General features: G+C 38.6%; 1 protein-coding gene across 4 annotated transcripts in view; it reads left to right on the forward strand.

The window, feature by feature from the left end:
- Positions 1–18606, forward strand: part of STAU2 (staufen double-stranded RNA binding protein 2) — a 154869-nt gene that overhangs the window by 40840 nt on the left and 95423 nt on the right. For all 4 annotated transcript variants that reach the window (XM_072327340.1, XM_072327338.1, XM_072327342.1 and 1 more), the window contains exons 6-9: positions 3138–3297; positions 7425–7532; positions 13881–14093; positions 17455–17592. In XM_072327340.1, coding sequence (XP_072183441.1) covers positions 3138–3297; positions 7425–7532; positions 13881–14093; positions 17455–17592 — 619 coding nt within the window. The remainder of the gene's footprint in view (positions 1–3137; positions 3298–7424; positions 7533–13880; positions 14094–17454; positions 17593–18606) is intronic.

Below are 18606 nucleotides of genomic sequence, written 5' to 3' on the forward strand. Positions count from 1 at the left end.
CTGCAACTACAGGTTCAGTGCCATGACATCAAAAAAAGGTTTCTGGAGCAATCAAGCATCCAGCTGAACTTGAACCCCACGGGAGCACCAGAAGGAAGTGACAAAGAGGGCAGCATTCTGCTGCAAGAGACAGAGCTCCTCATCTGTAAACCTGACCTCTGTGCAAAATTTGCTGCTTGTCTGGGGCTTGGAAATTGTGGAGTGACTGCCAAGGGTTCTCTGTTCCTCAGTATAATACCTGCTGCTGATCTCCACTCTGTGCACCAAAGATATTGCCAAGAGCATAACGTCCATGACTACATGACAACAGAGACTGGATTGTTACAGTTGTTACACACTCTGTGAGAATCACTACTTATAGAACCATAGAATCACAAGGTTGGAAAGGACCTACAAGATCATCTAGTCCAACCGTCCTCCCTTTACCATACCCACAGAAAACCACTAAACCACATTTCTTGGAAGAAACAAGATCAGTGGATCTTGCCCTTGGTAGGGCAAGCATTAGGTCAAACAACCTAGTGAATTCAGGGGAGAGAGAGAGTGGAACTGATCTACATTCAAGTAGGGAAGATGGACCCAGCTAGTAGGCAGTGTTGACAAGAGAGATCCTGAAACAAAACAGGCCAGTGAAGGCCCACCTCAAGTGTATGTACACAAATAAGGTTAGCATGATGGGGAGAGCCCTTACATCCTTTCTATGAAATCAGCACTGTTGGATTCCCATCTGAAATGCAAGCATACTAACATAGTGCAGGAAACAAGTGAGAGGAAAGGGAGGACTTCATGCAGATTCAAGGCTACAACCTCTCTGGAATCACAGAGTTATGCTGGGTTAGTTCATGAATCAGGAGTGCTATAATTGGTGCATACAGATTAGGAAGGGCAGGCTGGTATGATAACGACAAAGTATTGTGCTTTATGCAAGAGTGTGGTGCGAATACATGGATTTCTTCCAGGGGATGAGTGATGTGATATCTGATAGTTCATGGGTGGGGATTAGATGGTAGACCAATACAAGTAATGTTGTGATGGGTGACTCCCCATCACTGCATGACTGCAGCATGCATGATGAGGAAGAAATAGATGAGGTCTTTTTCAAGAACTGGAAGAAGCCTCATTGTCACAGGCCCTGATCCTCATGGGGGACTTAAACTTCCCTAGTAACTGTTGGAGGTACAACACAGCAGGGCACGAGCAATCCAGGAGGTTTCTGGAGTGCGTCCATGATGACTTCCTCGTGATATATGAGGAAATACTAAAAGAGCCATGTTTGTTTAGTTTGGAGAAGGGGAAGCTGAGTAGGGATAGGGAGTTGTGTGCAGTCTTCATTTAATGTGATGAGTGGTTTTAAAGAAGACAAAGTTAAGAAGCAATGAACATGTGTTACAGCAAGAGAAATTACAGCTACATGTGAGAAAAAAGTCCTTCCAGAATGGGTGGCCAAACACTGGAGCAGACTGTCTGGGGATGTTTTGGAATGTGCATCTTTGAAGATACCAAAATACCCTGGACAGTGCCTGAAAGAAGAAATGGTAGAACTTCAGAGTTCACCCCTGCTTTGGGCACTGCTTTGGACCAGATAACCTCTAGGATACTTTCCAACTTGAGTCATTCTATAATTTTATCAGATTTTTACACAAGAATATGCATTTCTGGCCCTTAATAGTTCCCTATAACTGTGTTAAACTGTAAACAGGAAAGCAAAGTAAGTGCCCACTTTCTGCATTCATAAAGGCAACTGAGCTCAGCCCTCCAAGGCCCTATAGCTGGAGGCTTCTTGGAGCCAGTATTATGGTTTTTCTCTTTCCGTATAAACATGTTTTTAGAACTTGACACAAAGTTCAGGGACAATAAGAATGGGCTGCAAATTCACAGTTGTTTGAGCTTGAAATGTGCTGCTAACAGAAGAAAATGTGTTTTGTTTTGTAATTGAAACAAATCAGCTTCATGTATTAATGAAAAATCAGTCTTCGTATGAAAGGTCATTGCATAAAAATAGAGGAAGCATGTTTTAATAAAAGGCTTTTAAGAGGAAGAAGTACTTTGCTGCATTTTTGAGTGATTCTAGTACTGTTGCAGTGGACCTAGCTTTCTTCCAAGCTTTCAGAATTTGGGGCTTTTGTGTATTGTCATAAAGTAGGTGCAAGTTAAATATCATAAAGAAGAAAACATTTCTGAAATGTGTATGTTTTTCCAAGGGAAAAATTTGCAGTGTTCTAGAAGAAACACTAAGGAAAGAGCCTCTGGCAGACTAGACCATAGAACATGAAACAAATTCCCTTACCTGCATAAAATATGATTAGAGGGTTTTTGGTGTTTTTTCAGAATTTTCTGTTAAAGGATTATTATTTTAGCATTCATAACATAAAATTATCTGTTCTAGATTACTACTTTACTGTTTTTGGGGAGTGCATCTTTTGCATCTGTAGAACTCACTGATGTAGACAGGTTCTTATGTTTGTTGTTGTCATGCTACTTTGACAGTACCTTCCAAAACCAAGAATGGCTTGGTGACTCTTCATTCCCTGCTAGCAAGGGACATGTCAAGGTAGGGAGCATGAGTTGGGTTAGCCATTTCTGTTACTGAAAACAGAGATGTGGAGTTGATGTGAATAAGGGTACTGCTTTCTCTGAGGTATGATAACTGTGTTAGTTCATAGGAAAAGTCTTCATTTTTTTGCTTTATCTCTCAGTGCCTTTCAAACATATTCAAAACAACACATCCTGCCATTATGCTTGGAAATTTTTCTGTAAGGTGCAAAAAGGAAAAGCAGTAGGGTGGCAATTTATGCTTTTCTTTCAGCACCTGCAACAAGTTTGGCTACCTTGGTGCTGGAGGAGAGCTTTTGGTTGGTCCTCTCAAGGCTTAGGCCATGAAGACCGCAGCACTAGGGTGCTGACTTGGAGAACTGTCCAGCTTGTTGCAGAGGTGTAGAAATGGGAAGTGAAGAGCTGGTGTGCATGTAGGAGTTGCCTTTCTGATCAGTTTTCATGTATTTGAGAGGTCCTACTCTGTGAGCAAAGACAAGTTATAGTCCTAACTACTGTTCTATATCGCATACAGTTGATGTTTAAAATCTGTAACTTAGATTGCTGCTTTCTAACGCATTAACTTGTTCATGACTTCTTTACAGGTATCACTGCCCAGTGCCTAAAATTTTCTATGTCCAGTTAACTGTTGGCAACAGTGAGTTTTTTGGTGAAGGAAAGACTCGCCAAGCTGCTAGACATAATGCTGCAATGAAGGCCCTACAAGCTCTCCAGAATGAGCCTATTCCAGAAAAATTACCTCAGGTTTGTGTTTCAGAAAACATGCCGTTCCTAACCTTCATGTTATGGTACCAAGCTGCAGTTTTTCAGTGTTTAATTTTAAGTGTTCTGTTTTCGTATTAGCCCCAATAGCAGAGAAGCAATGCAAAGAAATCATTAGTGTTGTTTCTTTCTTTATAACTGCATGCCTAACATAGAACAAGACTTAAACAGTGAAAATAAGTAGGCATTTAAAGATGAGATTGTCCACAGTGTAAGAGTTTATCCCAAAGTCCCAAAGTATAAACTCTCAAGAGTTTATACCCAAAGTCAAGAAAATGTCAATGTAATCAGTGCCTTCATGAAGAATGAATCATTAATCTTAAATGACTGTCATGCCATGAATGTGGTTTTAAGTCTCTTGTTGCCAGTGTGCCTAAGAACATGGCTGAGGTCACCGACGTCTACTGCAAAGCTGTCTGATGGTTTTAGTCTTTCTGCTCTTTGTTCCCCTTTAGAATAATTAGCTCTGTCACTGCAGTGTATGTAAGTGGTGTATATTGCTACTTAAAAATGAAAAGTTGTCATTTTAAAATAAGTTGGCAGAAAAATTAGTCACAGAGTAATCATTGCAAATTGAAAGTGCGAATAAAATCAACATTATTTTTAAAACAGAACAATAAAATTGCTCAGTCAAATAAGCAAAAAATAATACATAAGGAGACAATCTTTTTGTTTTGTTGTTTGTTTTTTTTTTTTAAATCTTAAATGCGGAGGATAGTACATGGTATATGGAAGTAAATAATATATGTAAATAACCTGGATGCATACCTGGTATATGTACAGAGATTTAATAGCCCTTGTGTGTATGATATTTACCTAGGAAAAGTAATAAGATCTCTAACCTTCATGTCTAATTGGATCTATTTCGTGTCTATTGAGACTAGTGTCTTGTTTGGATGTGCAGGCTTTTAGGAAATGTCACCATGGCAATTGGAGTTTCCTATATTCTTGCAGCATTGAGCTAAGGAAGTAACTTCATTCTCCTCTTCACCACCATGAAGGTGGTGAAACTGAATCAAATCCACAACTAGCTAGGAGAAAAACTGAAGAACTGTCAAAAGAGAATAATGTGTGTTAGGTGTGTTAGGAGTTGTGTGGTAGTGGTAAGATCTGTGGGAGTGCTGTGACATTTTGGTGCAGCAGCTGAAGGCCATCTGGTGTGCTGTAGGATCTCAGTAGCAGGTGTCTGTGGGCAGGAAAATGAACAAAGTTCCAAGGAAAGCCCATGTGTCTTAGTCATGCTGAGGCTACTAGTTACAGGTAGGGAAAATTAAAGTTCCTCCTTGTCTCTTTATGGGTTAGGGCCATAGGTGACTGGAGAAGGCTGGAGTGATTCTGGAGTACCCATTGATGCATTATATGGAGTTGGGTGCATCTACCCCAAGAAGTGCAGGTTAAAGTGGAATTTAGGGCCTCATGTTACCAAGGATTGGGCTCTTCCCTGCTGCTGGGCATGTGAATTGCTAAGTGGTGGGATGTGCCCTCACCATGGGATTGCTCCAGCTTTGTAGAGCTCTGCTTCCTTCAGCGGAACTGAAGTGCTGGGATCAGCCAGGGAAGATGTGAGATTCCCCATGCCTCGCACATGGATCAGAGCCAGTACATGAGTCTCACTGGTCCTGATTACTTGACTGGTGGAGCTTCTCTGGCCAGTGCCACTGTGTTCCTGATGAGAGTAGGGAAGGGAGAAGACAGACCTGCTGAGGCCAGGCTGGCCCTGCATCCCACTGGTGAGCCTCACTGGAGTAGGGTCTGTGGAAGATAGCACACTAAGTACGAGGTCTTTAACTCTGATCTTCAGAACTCTGCTTAAGGAGGCTTCCATATAGTCTTTGTTCATCTCGATGCCCACATTTATTTACTTCTTTTTCCCTCATCAATATTAAACTGTTAAAGAGTATTACCATCTTAGAACTTCCTTGAGCAAATACACGGAAGGTGAGCAGAAGCAAGAAATGATCAGCAAACAGAGCAGGAACGTAGGTGAATCTGAAACTGCTTACATAAAAGAACTATTGTGTGTCTGCCAAAGCACCTTACTATCTCATAGATTAGAGGCTAAGAAAGGCCTTACAATTAAAGTGTCAGTTCTGGAATGAGGATCAAATTTAAATTCAAAGTACTTGGGACACTCCTGAGCATATTTTACCTTCATGAAGCTGAGAAAGCTCAGGTAGTTACTCCACTGTGCTTGGTGAAAGGATATGCAAGGGCTGAAATTTTAAGGGAGGAGGGATATTCAGTGATTTTCAGTATTAAGTCTGTACGGTTCTGTATTATTTTATGTAAGCTATGCCAGTCAGTAGTTGTTCCCCCTTTCAGAGATAAATTATATGGTGTGAAGCTGAATGTGGATAAATTCACCTAGCTACATCTTCTGTCTAATCAGTGTTTTCTTATCACTGATTAATCTAAAAGCAGCTATGAAAAATCTTTTCACTCTATGTATATAGAGATTATGCTTAAGTAATATTAATCTTTTTATAGAACTAATGGTTTCCATGTCTTGGTGTAAATTTGTTTTCTTTCTAACCAGCTGCTCATCTGTGTGACTTTTTTTGTCCACCTTTCAGATTTTCAGTTTATAAAACACGGACTTAATTGAATACCATATTGTGTAAGATTTTCACTAAAGTTACTCCGCTATTTGACATTCTGTCCACCCGAAGATACATTTTTGGTTTTTAATACTGTCCTTTTAACTCCATTCAGCAAGCCTAAGTCCTTCGCTGAATCAATGCTTTGCCTGTCCTGTAATGATCCACATTCTTGACTTCAGTCATACTGTACATTTCAGAGAAATGAGCTAGAAGTCCTACATAATTTCATTCTAACTACCCTTGTTTCTGCTTTACACTGTACCCTTTCTTTTCAGCAGGTTCTGCAGACTTTTATCAGTTTTGTCTTGTATTTAGCTCCAGATCAGTGTCAGGGATGTAAATGGCTTTTACAGAGTGAACCATTTAGTGAGACAGAATGTGCTCCAAAGACTGTCTATTGGACTGCTGCTGGTGTATTTCTGGTCTTCCTTTTTGTTACATACAATATATATTAAGAGTTAAGAAATGATAGATACAGTATTGGTAAGTGCCCTCCTTGTTCTGAAGAACTTGTTACTCTTTACTGTTATTTTAGCTTCAGTATCTGGATTTTGTAGCTGTGCTGGTGGCTGAAGATTTACATCAGGCTTGATTATGTAAGATGGGAGCTCTGCAGGAATCCACCTAGTTCATCCCAAACTTCTTTGATGTTTACCTCCACTAATAAAAAATCAGGAGCCTGGCCAAAATTACATGTCCCTTGAAACATTCAGGGCACTGCAGTGTGAAAGTAGCTGGAAGGTTAACCTCTGTGAACTAAGTAAAATGTGACCTAGGAGAGTGACACCAAAAGGCAGCAGTTGCAGGAGATGATAATCTGGTCCCCTTGCTTGTGGTTGTCTGAAAAATATTGGGCTTAACCTAAAGTGCAGGGCAAAGGCAAATTTTATGCAGGATAATGTTTGTATGTGCCTTTTGTTGTTTTATCTCTAACCCTCTTTGTTTGTTATGTTCCTATGGATAAATAAATAGCTCTCTGTGTTGAGCAAGCTGCTCTCTGTCACTACCTTTTCATACTGGTCGTTAATTCCCAGAGGGAAGCTGACAGAGGGGCCGCTAAGCAGCTGGACCTGCTGGGGACACCTGTAACCTGGTGACCCAGTCAAAGCACAGGAGGGTTCATTCTATGCCTTCTGACAGAAGTACAGTCTTCTTGAGAAGTACAGGAGACCTTGTCCTTGCTCAGAAGGGGCACCCACAGAGAGGCTGTTAAGCGGGTCACAGGGTCTTTAATATTTGTGTTCAAAGCTTGTATTCAGATGATTATCAGCCATGCCATTTATAAGACTAAAACCCATAGAAGTTATTTTGCCCTCTATCATTGGTTTGTAAAATAATGTGTTTGTGTTCCTTTGAAATGAAGCATTACTGCGTCGTATCTGGCTTCACAGGTCAGTGGGTGGCTGGCAATGGGGGGCTGAGGTGGGGTACCAACGCCGATTCACAGTGTGACAGAAGAACACAGAAATGACTGAGAATTTATTATCTTTGTGTACTCTTCATTTCCAGAATGGAGAAACAGGAAAAGAAACAGAAGAAGATAAAGATGCAAACAAGTCTGAGATCAGTGTTGTGTTTGAAATTGCTTTGAAGCGCAATATACCCGTCAGTTTCGAGGTATGTGTTCTATATTATCTGTTTGCTGAGAAAGTAATGAAGAACTAAGCACTGATATTCAACACGGTTAAAACATTTAAATGCATGTAAACTGTAAATAAATGATCTTGGTATTACCATAGAATCATAGATTATTGTGAGCTGGAAGGAACCCAAAAGGCACCACGCAGGACCACACAGAATTCAAGCCCTATGTATGCTGGACACAGTGACTAGAAGGATACTGTGAGAAACAGTATCAAGAGCTTTGCTGAAATACAAAAAGAAAACATCAACTGGCTTCCTTCCCTTAGTCACCTAGGTGCACAACTGTCATAAAAAGACACCGAGTTTGTTAAGCATTCACCTTGTGAATCTGTGTTGCCTGTAACAAATGACCGGGTAGTCTTTCAAGCGTTTTTCAGTAACTCCTAGAATAGTCTTTTACACAGTTTTGCCAGGCACTTAAATAAGACTGACAGAGCTGTCCTCTGAAAGATTAGCCAGCTCCTGGAATGAGATGCTGGTATCTATAATGACTGATTTGTATCAGTACTTGAGAAATTGACCTTCTACTATAAAATGAGACATTCTTTCAGAAAAAGTATAATGCTGATACTTGGCTGGAAACAAGTAAATTGCAGGAAGGCAGTTCATACATTTTCTGTATAATACCATGGGATGTAGAATCAGTGGCCACACTCAAACTGACCTCAGATAATCTTCAAAACAGAGTTAGATGAAGTCTTGTCTTTAACTGCAAGTATCCATGTGCTACAGAAGTTCTCACTAAGAGACTCTGCATTCTGTTTTCAGAAAGTCAAGACTTCCTTTCAGTCTTCTACACTGTTTGACACCTAATCTATCTCTACTTAAGCCTCAGTCTATGAATCTACTTATTACACCTTTGTTTACCTTGAGTAATAGGGAATTTTTTGGAGTTGCTTTATTATTCATAATTCATTATATTGTTCATTAAACTAGCAGGGAAATTGAGTGATAACAGCAGGATTTGTCCGATGAGAAAGTTTTTACACAGACTGTAAGAATCTGAACTTTATTGTGGTAGAAACCACCAGACTTCCAAGTAGCTTGCATTTTTTAAATTTTGCTTTCCTAATGCAGAAAAAAGCAGATGTATCATTACACATTTACACTGAGCAAATGTGAAGGACGTGGGCAGTGTCTACGCTGGTGATGGTTATTCTCTTTAGGCCTTTTTCATCTTGACATATATGCACGTATTTGCATATTAAAATACACTGTTATGTGACATGCTGTTCTGCATGCTTTATACACTTTACTGATGTGTTTGGCCAGTACTCATGGTTTGGCTGATGTCAACTGAGCTACTTGGACCTTACTGGAAATTTGAGAAATCACTCATAAGCTAGACAAAGGAGCCAAAGATGCTGAGTATTGATTTTGACAAGGAAATTCCTTGGTATAACAAATGTGAATGTACTTCGTGTATGGAGTCTGTAATAGCAAAAAAAGTACCAGTTGGAAAGTTGAGAGAGGGAAATCTCAAGGATAAAACTGGAGTGTCTGGGGGTGTTGGTTTATCAATTTGCAGCTGCTTGGGAAGTATGTAATTCCTATGTATGATCAATGCAATGGAAAAATATGCCCGTGTTTTGAAAGGGAAGAGAAGAATTAATGCTTCAGTTTTCATACAAGTTATTTTTTACCTTAAGTATTTAAAAGTACTTGGAACAGTTCCACACAAATCAGCACAATAAAATACAGAGAGGTGAATGGTCACAGATCAAAGAATAGCTTGGATGTTGGAATGGAAAGAGGCGTAGTGCTTTGAATATGTTCGAAACTTCATTCCTGTGTTTTAGCTTATTTAAGGAAGAACATTTGGTTAAGGAGAGAATGAAGGAAGAGATACTTAGTGCAGGAAAAGTCTAAGGTGTCCTTTGCCAAAGAATGTTAACAACATTGATAAAGGACATTTTCTTGCTCTTCTGACAGGTTTTGTGTTATTTCCTATCTTTAAATCTAAGTGACATTTCAAGATAGGATTTTGATTTAACTTGGTACTAGCTTGTATTTCAGTAAGTCTGCTAAGCAATTATGGGTAATCCCCAGGATCTGATGTTTCTAATAGGATTTTATTTACAAATGGTTTTGTGTTATTCCAGGCAGGCATCAAAGCTTTCTTCAGCTTGTTTTTGTGCGATGGCTATAAAATGATCTGCCTTCTCTTCATCTGATGAAGCTTTGGCAAATGTTCCAACAGTGCTGTGTTACGCAACTAATTAATGGTCAAAAAGATACGTAAAGTTCTATGTAAACACATTCTCAGAATTGCATAAGGGGTGGAAAATAAGGAGAGTGTGCAGAACCCAGGAGTTTTCTTTTTTTAATGTAACTGTTCAAACTGTACACACTGGAACGGGTTGCCCAAGGAGGTTGTGGATGCCCCATCCCTGGAGGCATTCAAGACTAGGCTGCATGTGGGCAGCCTGGTGTGGTGGTTGGCAGCCTTGCACATGGCAGGGGGTTGAAAGTTGATGGTCATTGTGGTCCTTTGCAACCAGACCATTCTATGAGTCTGTGATTCTGTGAAACTGTGCACGTGGTTTCATTCCAGCCTCTCTGCCAGTGTGAGTTAGGTGCTCATTCTGTTCATCCTGCTATGTATAATGTGGCTGATTCTAATTGCTTAGGAGGAAGAGTTTTAAAGAATTCCTATCTATTAAATTCCTAACTGAAAACAAACAAACAAACAAACAAACAAAAAAACCAACAAAAAAAACCCAAAAACATTCAGTTCTGATAAGAAGAAAACAAGCTTCATGCTGCACCTACTTAAGGTGTTTCCTTACTTAACCTTTATTTGTCAACTTTTCAGCCAATATACAACTCTAAAGACATACGTGGTCAAAATTTTTAAGGAGAGTTATAAAGCTGCTAGGAATTGTCAGAACAGGTCTGGGATTTTACCTCTAGTTCCGTCCTTGAGCATAGACCAAAATGTTGCTTTTTTGGTTCTTTTGCACCATGGATGTTTTTTACTTTCCAAACTTGTTAGTAATGAGTTAAGTTGGCCTGAAAGACAAACTGAGGTTAACAAGTTAAGGTGTTAGAAGAACTATGTAGAAATGATATGTTACTCACACCGGGCATCAGATGCCTTAGGATGTTTCAGACTTGTTTTATTTCCCGTATTGTTTCTGCTCACAGTGAGGTGAAAGCTCAGTGTTTTGAGCTAGGAGCAGAGAAAACTGCCGTCTGAAATGCTGGGCTTGTTCTCGGCAAGAAGTTTTGTGCCCATCTAGCTGCTCATCTCCTGGGCATTAGGTCTTTCAGACTGGATGATGGATGTACTGAATAGCTCTCATTCATCTGTTTTAATAAATCATCCAGTCTCTTTTTTTTTTACTTTAAATTGGGAAAATCTGACACATCAGCCCACACAAGCACTTGGAAATATATTGGTATTTTCTAAATAATTGTGGATATAGGTGACGTGGTTTTGCTGACCTGTTCTTTGTCTTCTCTATTATTTTTGTTTAATGTCCGTTTAATCTTGTCATTGTCTTTTGTTTTTTGTACCTGTAGTCTCTTTAATGATTGAAGCAGTGCTCCTCTTTCATTGTAATTGTACTTCTGTTTTTCATTTGTCAGCGTGATTCATTGAATTGAGCCAAATTCACTCTTGATGTAACTTGACCTTAGATGAGTTTTGGCCCCATGTGTTTTCTCTTGCTGGAATTATTCTTTAAATCACTGGAACAGAAAAGAAAAGTTTATTGAACTGTCACCCTTAATCAAATTCTCAGCTTTAAATTAGCCATGATTTGATCCATAGGTCGTATCTTTCAACTGAGGAAATGGTTTAATGTACTAATGCATATAGTGTTCTTGGAGAGCAAAGCCTGAATTTCTTTTAATGTTTTGTGTGCTTAGGCTTATAAAACAACTGTTTGAAATCATGTGGAATAAAAAGATCTAAAATCTGAGGTTAACCAAAAATGTTGTTAGGTAAATATTTTTTCTTTGCTAAATTACCAATTTTGGACTTTTAGCTTGATCCAGATCCCATCCAAATTCTATGGGGTTCTTTCCATTGACAAGACAGACTTTTTTCATATACTCACTAACAAAGTATACTCGCTAACAAAGAAACGGTTTTGAATGTTTTCCAGGCAATTATTTACCTTGTGCCACATGCTTAGATGTTTAAAAGATGAAAATCACAGCAGAATACATTGGTCTTATATTCATGCACATGAAAATATAATCAGGTTTTATATTAAAATTCTTTTCCATATATATACGTTAGTGTGCATTTATATACATGAGAAAACTTATATAAAACTAATATTTAAGGAACTTAGTAACTATGTTTGTTAAGCAAGTTATGTTGTCCTTTTTCATCTGGTCAGTATATATGTTGTTGTATATTTTATTAATATGCTGTATTGCATATAAGTAGAAACACCTATGGAATGCCATTAATAAGATCACAAAAAGATTAAGTACTCTAGTAGCATTAATTTAGCCTTATTCTTTACAGCTGGCGTGTTGTGAGACTTGGATAGCACTGTGCAGTAGTCAGTTAAGATGCACTCTAATGACAAAGGAAAGGGCAGCGCTGAAGGATGTAGTGCAGTAACATAACTCTACTGTGCCTGCAGTAGAATGATCCTGAGAGTGCAGTCCCCTGGCTTAAGCTGGGGGCCATGAAGGCACATCAGGTTCTCACACTTCACCTTCAAGTGAGGCAGTGTTGAAAATGCTTCTGGAATCATTACCCTGAATCTGAGAGTGGGAACACTCCCAGACTGCAGTGTAACCATTGCGTGCTGGCAAAGATACCCCCTTATTCTGGGAAAATGTGGGCAACATGTGAACAAAATTGTCTGTTAGTTTTCATTTTGTATCTCTTTATTGAGATACGCTGTGATAATTGTATTTGCTGGGTGAAAATGCCACAAAAGAGAGTTTAAAAAAGAAATACAAGCCTAGGGAGGCCTCATTACAGTGTAACTGCAAAACTAAATAATGCAAGGGACATGACCTTGATAAAAAGAACTTTAATACAAAACATGTTTTAATAATATTAAGGTTGAAGGTTCCAGCCCATTAAAAATACAGTTATTGCATCAAGAAGGCCCTAGCACCTTTACCTCCCTTCTCTTGCACTCAGGCATTACACTTCCACAATGGATGGTTTGGTGTTACTGCATCAACTGAAAAATATATATTTGTATTGCTTTTGAAGACAATGGAGAGAGGTGCCTGTCAGATGCTCTAATCTCTCTTTGCACTCATTACATGTAACAAAGATTAAATTAGGTAGCTGCTTCCGCCCATCAAACAAAATAGCTGAACCTTTTCCCAGATGAGGTCTCTAATTCCTGATAGACATTATCCAGACCGGGAAGTGTTGAGTACATGAATAGATGGCTGTCTTAGCACGTGCAGTACTGTGGTCTATTGATAACTACATTCTAACAGCATTGTCTCTTAGGAGGATACTTCTGTGCATGGAAGAGCGTAGACAGCAGAATCCTAAACAAAGACAAAACCATTCATAACTTCCTCCATTTCATTTTTTCGTATTATTACAACTTTTAGTAATGGAGGAGTACTTCAAATGCATTTTCTCAGTGTTTTTTATCCTATGTATGTTTGGAAAAGGATGAATGAACTAAAATTTCCGGAACCAATTGGTTTTTGTGTGAGTGACGGTGCTTCTCTTGATGCTTCTCTTTTCATACTGATGGGAGGGACAGCTGAGAGTTGTGGAGACAATGATATGTCAGCCTTTGTAGTGGGCATGATGTCTCTGAGCTGTGTGCTCTGGCAATGTAAGAGCTGAGAGCAGGCAGTGCTATCTGCAGCTGGGATAATGTGAAAATTCTGGCCCTTAGGATGGAAGTTTGGAACCATGCATGAACATTCCAAATTTTAACGATAACTGAAGAAAATGATCAACATGTTAAAGCAGTGCCGTATAGACAGTTCTGAATACACTGTATGTAAAGAAAGATTGACGGACATTCATGAATTGAAATTCTTCAGTGTGGGACTTGCCTTACAAGAAGACAACAGCGACCTTGGTTTAAACGTGTGTTACTGCTGTGCACTGTGTTACGGATGTATTTCGAAACTGCAGATCTCCTGTATTTTCTGAGAAACACTGAATATGATGGTTAGATTCACATTATCCTATCAGCTTTCATTTTCTGTCCTCAAACCTGGTACTGCCATTAAGGCTTGTCTAGATCTTGTGAAAACCCATCTAAATGCTTCTGAGTAGGAGAAAAACTTCATTGGTATTGAGTATGTTGCAGAAATATAAACATCAGGTTATAGGGTGATTTGACTTCAAGTACTTTTGTTTAAAAGGTGATAAAAGAAAGTGGACCTCCTCACATGAAGAGCTTTGTCACACGAGTTACGGTAGGAGAATTCACTGCAGAAGGAGAAGGAAACAGTAAGAAGCTCTCAAAGAAACGTGCTGCAATGTCTGTCCTACAAGAGCTGAAGAAGCTTCCTCCTCTCCCTGTGATTGAAAAGCCAAAACTGTACTTCAAAAAACGTCCAAAAACAATATTGAAGGTATGTGTCTGCTCTTGTCAGAGTTAAGAATACTTGCTTGGAAAGTTACTCAGATTTTAAATGAGTAAAGGCTCGTTTGCCAATTTCTGTCAGCATTGTTCCTAATTTGCTTCTATCCCATACCTTACTTATTTATTTAATTCTGACAGTGCTGTGAAATTCTCCAACGCAATGGCTTGAAGGAGCTCACATCACAGCAAGAGTTAGTTCAAGTGTAGTGGAGGATCAAAGCCTCCAAGCAACTCTGTACATTCATGAGGATTTTAGCATCATCTCCTTTGAGAGGCCTCATTGGAATATACAGTGGTTTATCCCAACTCTTTCCTCTTCACTCTGATTTGAAGGGAGGGAATATGAAATACTGCTGGGGTGTTGTACAGTCCATCTTCCTCCCCTTATGGAGCTGGATTTGGGAGTTTCCTGCTTTCAACATCAGTCTGTTGATTTTGGAGAGATTCAAAAGAAATACAAGAGTTTGTTCCCATCTCAGCCTAGCATGTCACTTGCCATACTTTCTTAGTTCCACGTTAAGGAACTAACGTTAAGGTTAGCATTTCTTTGATAATGTTCTTCAGCTCTCAAAAACAGGTTGAAAATGTTCTAAAGGCCAGCTCATTTGTAGGCTTTGAACCACCTCTCTGTTAAAACGTATGCAGTCTCAGAAGATGTTCGTGTGCTTTTGGCTTCACCAAAACATCACTTTAGGGTCTCTGGAGTCTTCTAAACTCAAGTTTCTTAAGTAGTGCTTTTATTCTTGGTGGCAGTAGATTTATTGCTACTTAGAGAATTCAGTTATCCTGCAGTGACTCGACTTGGTTCTTGTACTTATCCTCAATTTGTACAGAAACAAAAGACCATTTGAAGTAATCAATCCTCCGCTTGACCCAACAAAAGCAGCCACAAAGTGTCCATATATTTATGATGCATCACTTCATTGTCTCAGCACTGAACAGCTAATCAGATTAACTTGTCATCTTTTCAGTCCTTATGACTTTGCAAATGATCAAAATCTTCTAAATGATATTTTATTTTAGGAAGTGTTATTTTGTGAGGTAGTAGTAAACATTTTGTACGTGACTTTTCATTCTCTGGCATGTTGGATGGTCACTTAGACCTATGCAAAATAATATTGCTTGAAGTATACATAAAGCATACTTAGCTGTTCAAACCTGTGTTAGATTAGTGAAGATGATGGAGAGTTGGGCTGCTGGTGCTTGGTGTTACAGTCACTTTTGTCCCCATAATATGCAGCCTCAAGGCAAAAACTGCAGGAAATAACAGGGCACCTTCACATTTAAAACCTATGCTTTGGAGTAATGATTTAGGGCTTAAATTTCATCTCTGGTTTTGAGAAGAAGAAAAAAAAAAAAAAACTCTTCAAGTTTTCTAGATTTGATAACAGTGGTGATGATACACAGCTCTGGATGAAATGCACAGCTATATCCATGGCTTTCATTATGTTAGGCTAGGTAACGTAACACCAGTCTGATGTTAAGTTTTAAATATAGCTTGGATTCAGTCCTCACTGAGTGTTACCGAGATGGATATTGAAAATAAATAAACATACAGAAGTGTGACCATTTGAAATCTTCATATCGAGTACATTGAGAGAAGAGTCGTGTAGGAACAAACATCTTGTGTATGCAGTTCTTGGGAGTCTGAAAAATTGGAAAATATGTAGGTTGCTTCTTCATCTTCTTTATTTTGTTTGCCTTCAAAACAGGAGAAGTGATTTCCCAAGGAAATCTAGGTTAATTAGATAATTAACTCCTAACCAAATTCGTGGGATATGATTTCTCAAAAACCACTAGGAAAAAGGTCACATTAAGTTACTTAATGCAGAACCACCAACATCAATGCAGCTTTAAGGTTCTGAAGGTTGAGGGATCTGAAAAAAGGCTGTTTTCTCTGTCTGTCTCATGTTGGCATGTTTTGCTCAAGAAGCATGCTAAGGGTACAACCAAATAAAAACCTCTTCTTATGCTGTATACCATTTGCCATTACAGTCTTGAAATGAATTATCCAAAGTTGATGATATTAGAAACAGAGGTTAATAGTGAAATAATAGCCTGATTGTGTAGGAAGCTGTTACCTGTGGAATATAAAGTCTTTTGTTGTGCCCGTTTCTTTTAGTTTAACCTGCACATATTTTGAGCATCATAAAGAATGACAACAGTAACTCCTTGATACTTGCGCATATATTTATGAGGCTGTATCTTATGTCCTGCACTTTATTTAGCCTGCTCTCCCTTTGTCTCTGCCTGGCTCCTTGCCCACACAGCTGCCCTTGTGCATGACATTGTCTTAATTCTTTCACCTTCATCTTCTCTAATGACTTCAGTGGTAACACTATAAGGATTCACAGCTTTCTTAATATCATCTCTTTAGGTTCTTGACCACTTGTTTGCTTATTTGAGAAGCTGAAATAAGCACAGCTTTGCCTTTTCATCTGTGTTGCAAATGAAGAATAACTATCACAGTAACGTTAAAACTATTCTACATTCAAATGTCATTTGCATTTTTAAGTTCTTCTGTTGTGTTATGTTATTCAATCTAATTAGAACCTCAGATAAATGTGTTTGAATCTTAATTTCTTCTCTTTTCCTTGGGTTTTACAAACCCTATTTTCAAAGCTGTTTGTTTTGAGAGAGAATTCATTATATGAATAATAACATTAACTAGTACAAAAAGATTGTAAGGACTGTGGTTTTTTACCTGTGTAATCTTGGACAGAAAAATTTCTCTGTCCATTTGTTTTCCCCATCAGATGTGTTTTCCCGTTATCAATACATTTTGAAGCATTTGAAATACTTTGTGGGTGGCTCATGGAGCTATTGGAGATTTTCTTTGTATTTTCTAGCTTCACTGCATAAAAACATTTTGAGGGTAAATTCCTCTGGCATGCAAACAGAGCAAGCTTTCTCCACTTTTAATTGCATTGTAGGATGCAAGACAGGAATGCTGAGATGGAAAGTATGGGGCAAATGCACCTTCCTTTGTTATATGGCAAATCTTTTTTGTTCCCACGTTAAACCAACTCTTCTTAATGTACTGCATGTTCAGCATTCTAGCAGCCTATTTTAAGAATCACAGGGAAGGGTTGTAGATATAGGGTAATGAAATATAATGGATGAATCTGTATTTTGTCCATCTCCATAGGGCGTTCGTAGATAGATTAAGGTATTAGTAGCTCACCTTTGATAGATCTGCATGCTACTTGCAGCAGTGGCAGGCAATAGGGGGTATGAAATTTGCTTATTTCTCTCAAAATGAGCATTAGAGAAGAGGTAGTAAAACAACTTAGTGTGTATACTATTGATATATAATGAAATAATGGTTCTTTCTTTTAAACCTGTTTTAGACTGGACCTGAATATGGTCAAGGAATGAATCCTATCAGTCGTCTGGCCCAGATCCAACAGGCCAAAAAGGAGAAGGAGCCAGAGTATGTTCTTCTTTCAGAGAGAGGGATGCCTCGCCGTCGAGAGTTTGTTATGCAGGTACCATCTGCTGTTGTGTCTGAGATAGTGCCCTTGCTCTGTCATGTTCTAACATGAGAGGAATGGTGGCATAATATAAAGCTGATTCCTGTGTGTTTAACTTTTTTGCTTTACAGTCAGTTACACAAGTGGAATATGAAACACAGTACCTGTATGAACTTCTTTGCAGTTGGACTAGATAACCTTTGAAGGTCTCTTCCAATTGAACTACCCTGCCTTATTCCTTCTTTCTTTTGGTGGAAAGAAGTAGAGTTAGGGCCCTAGTATTAAGTATTCTGAAGTATGAAGAACATACTCCATATTACCAAGTGTTTGGTTTTAAAATACGAGTACTGTAAATCTTCTGAGAACTCCTTTTAGATTTTCATCTGCTTGGGTAGGTCTATTGTTACTTGAATTATGATGGAAACAGCCTTCTATCACATGTCTTAGCCTGTCCAGTAATGGATTTGGATATAATGCAGTAGGTCATTACTGTTTCTTTGACTTTTAAATTGGAACATTTGCAGAGATTTGGTGTAGCCAATCTAATATATATTGTGTTTTCACTGGAGGAATTTTGTGCCAGAACAATCCTGAACAGCAAATCTGAGCATGTTTTGACGCGTTGTCCATAAGCCACACCAAAATGTCACTTCCAATCATAAGCCGAGTTAATGATGTACGAGCATTTTCTTCTCAAGAAAAAAAGTTATTTTTTCACTGAAGTCTTTAAATCTTTCCTTCATGTCTATCTAGACAGGCTAGCACTCTTTGTTTCCTTGGATCCCAGTGATAACTGTTTTTATCTCTGGAAAATAATAATAATACATATATATATACACATATATAGGGTTCCTTTTGTTTTAGGTTCTGATTTATAAGTATAATCTTGGATTTGCAACTCTTTATGCTATTCAAAAACGTCTGAAAAGACCATATTTTTTCCTGTGCTCAAATCCTGCCCCAGTGAGAGATAGTTCCATGTGGAGTCAGCAAAGTGCTGTGTAAAACACTTCAGTATTAGAGTGATGA

Source organism: Excalfactoria chinensis, chromosome 2 (assembly GCF_039878825.1).
Source record: "Excalfactoria chinensis isolate bCotChi1 chromosome 2, bCotChi1.hap2, whole genome shotgun sequence".
NCBI lineage: Eukaryota > Metazoa > Chordata > Aves > Galliformes > Phasianidae > Excalfactoria > Excalfactoria chinensis.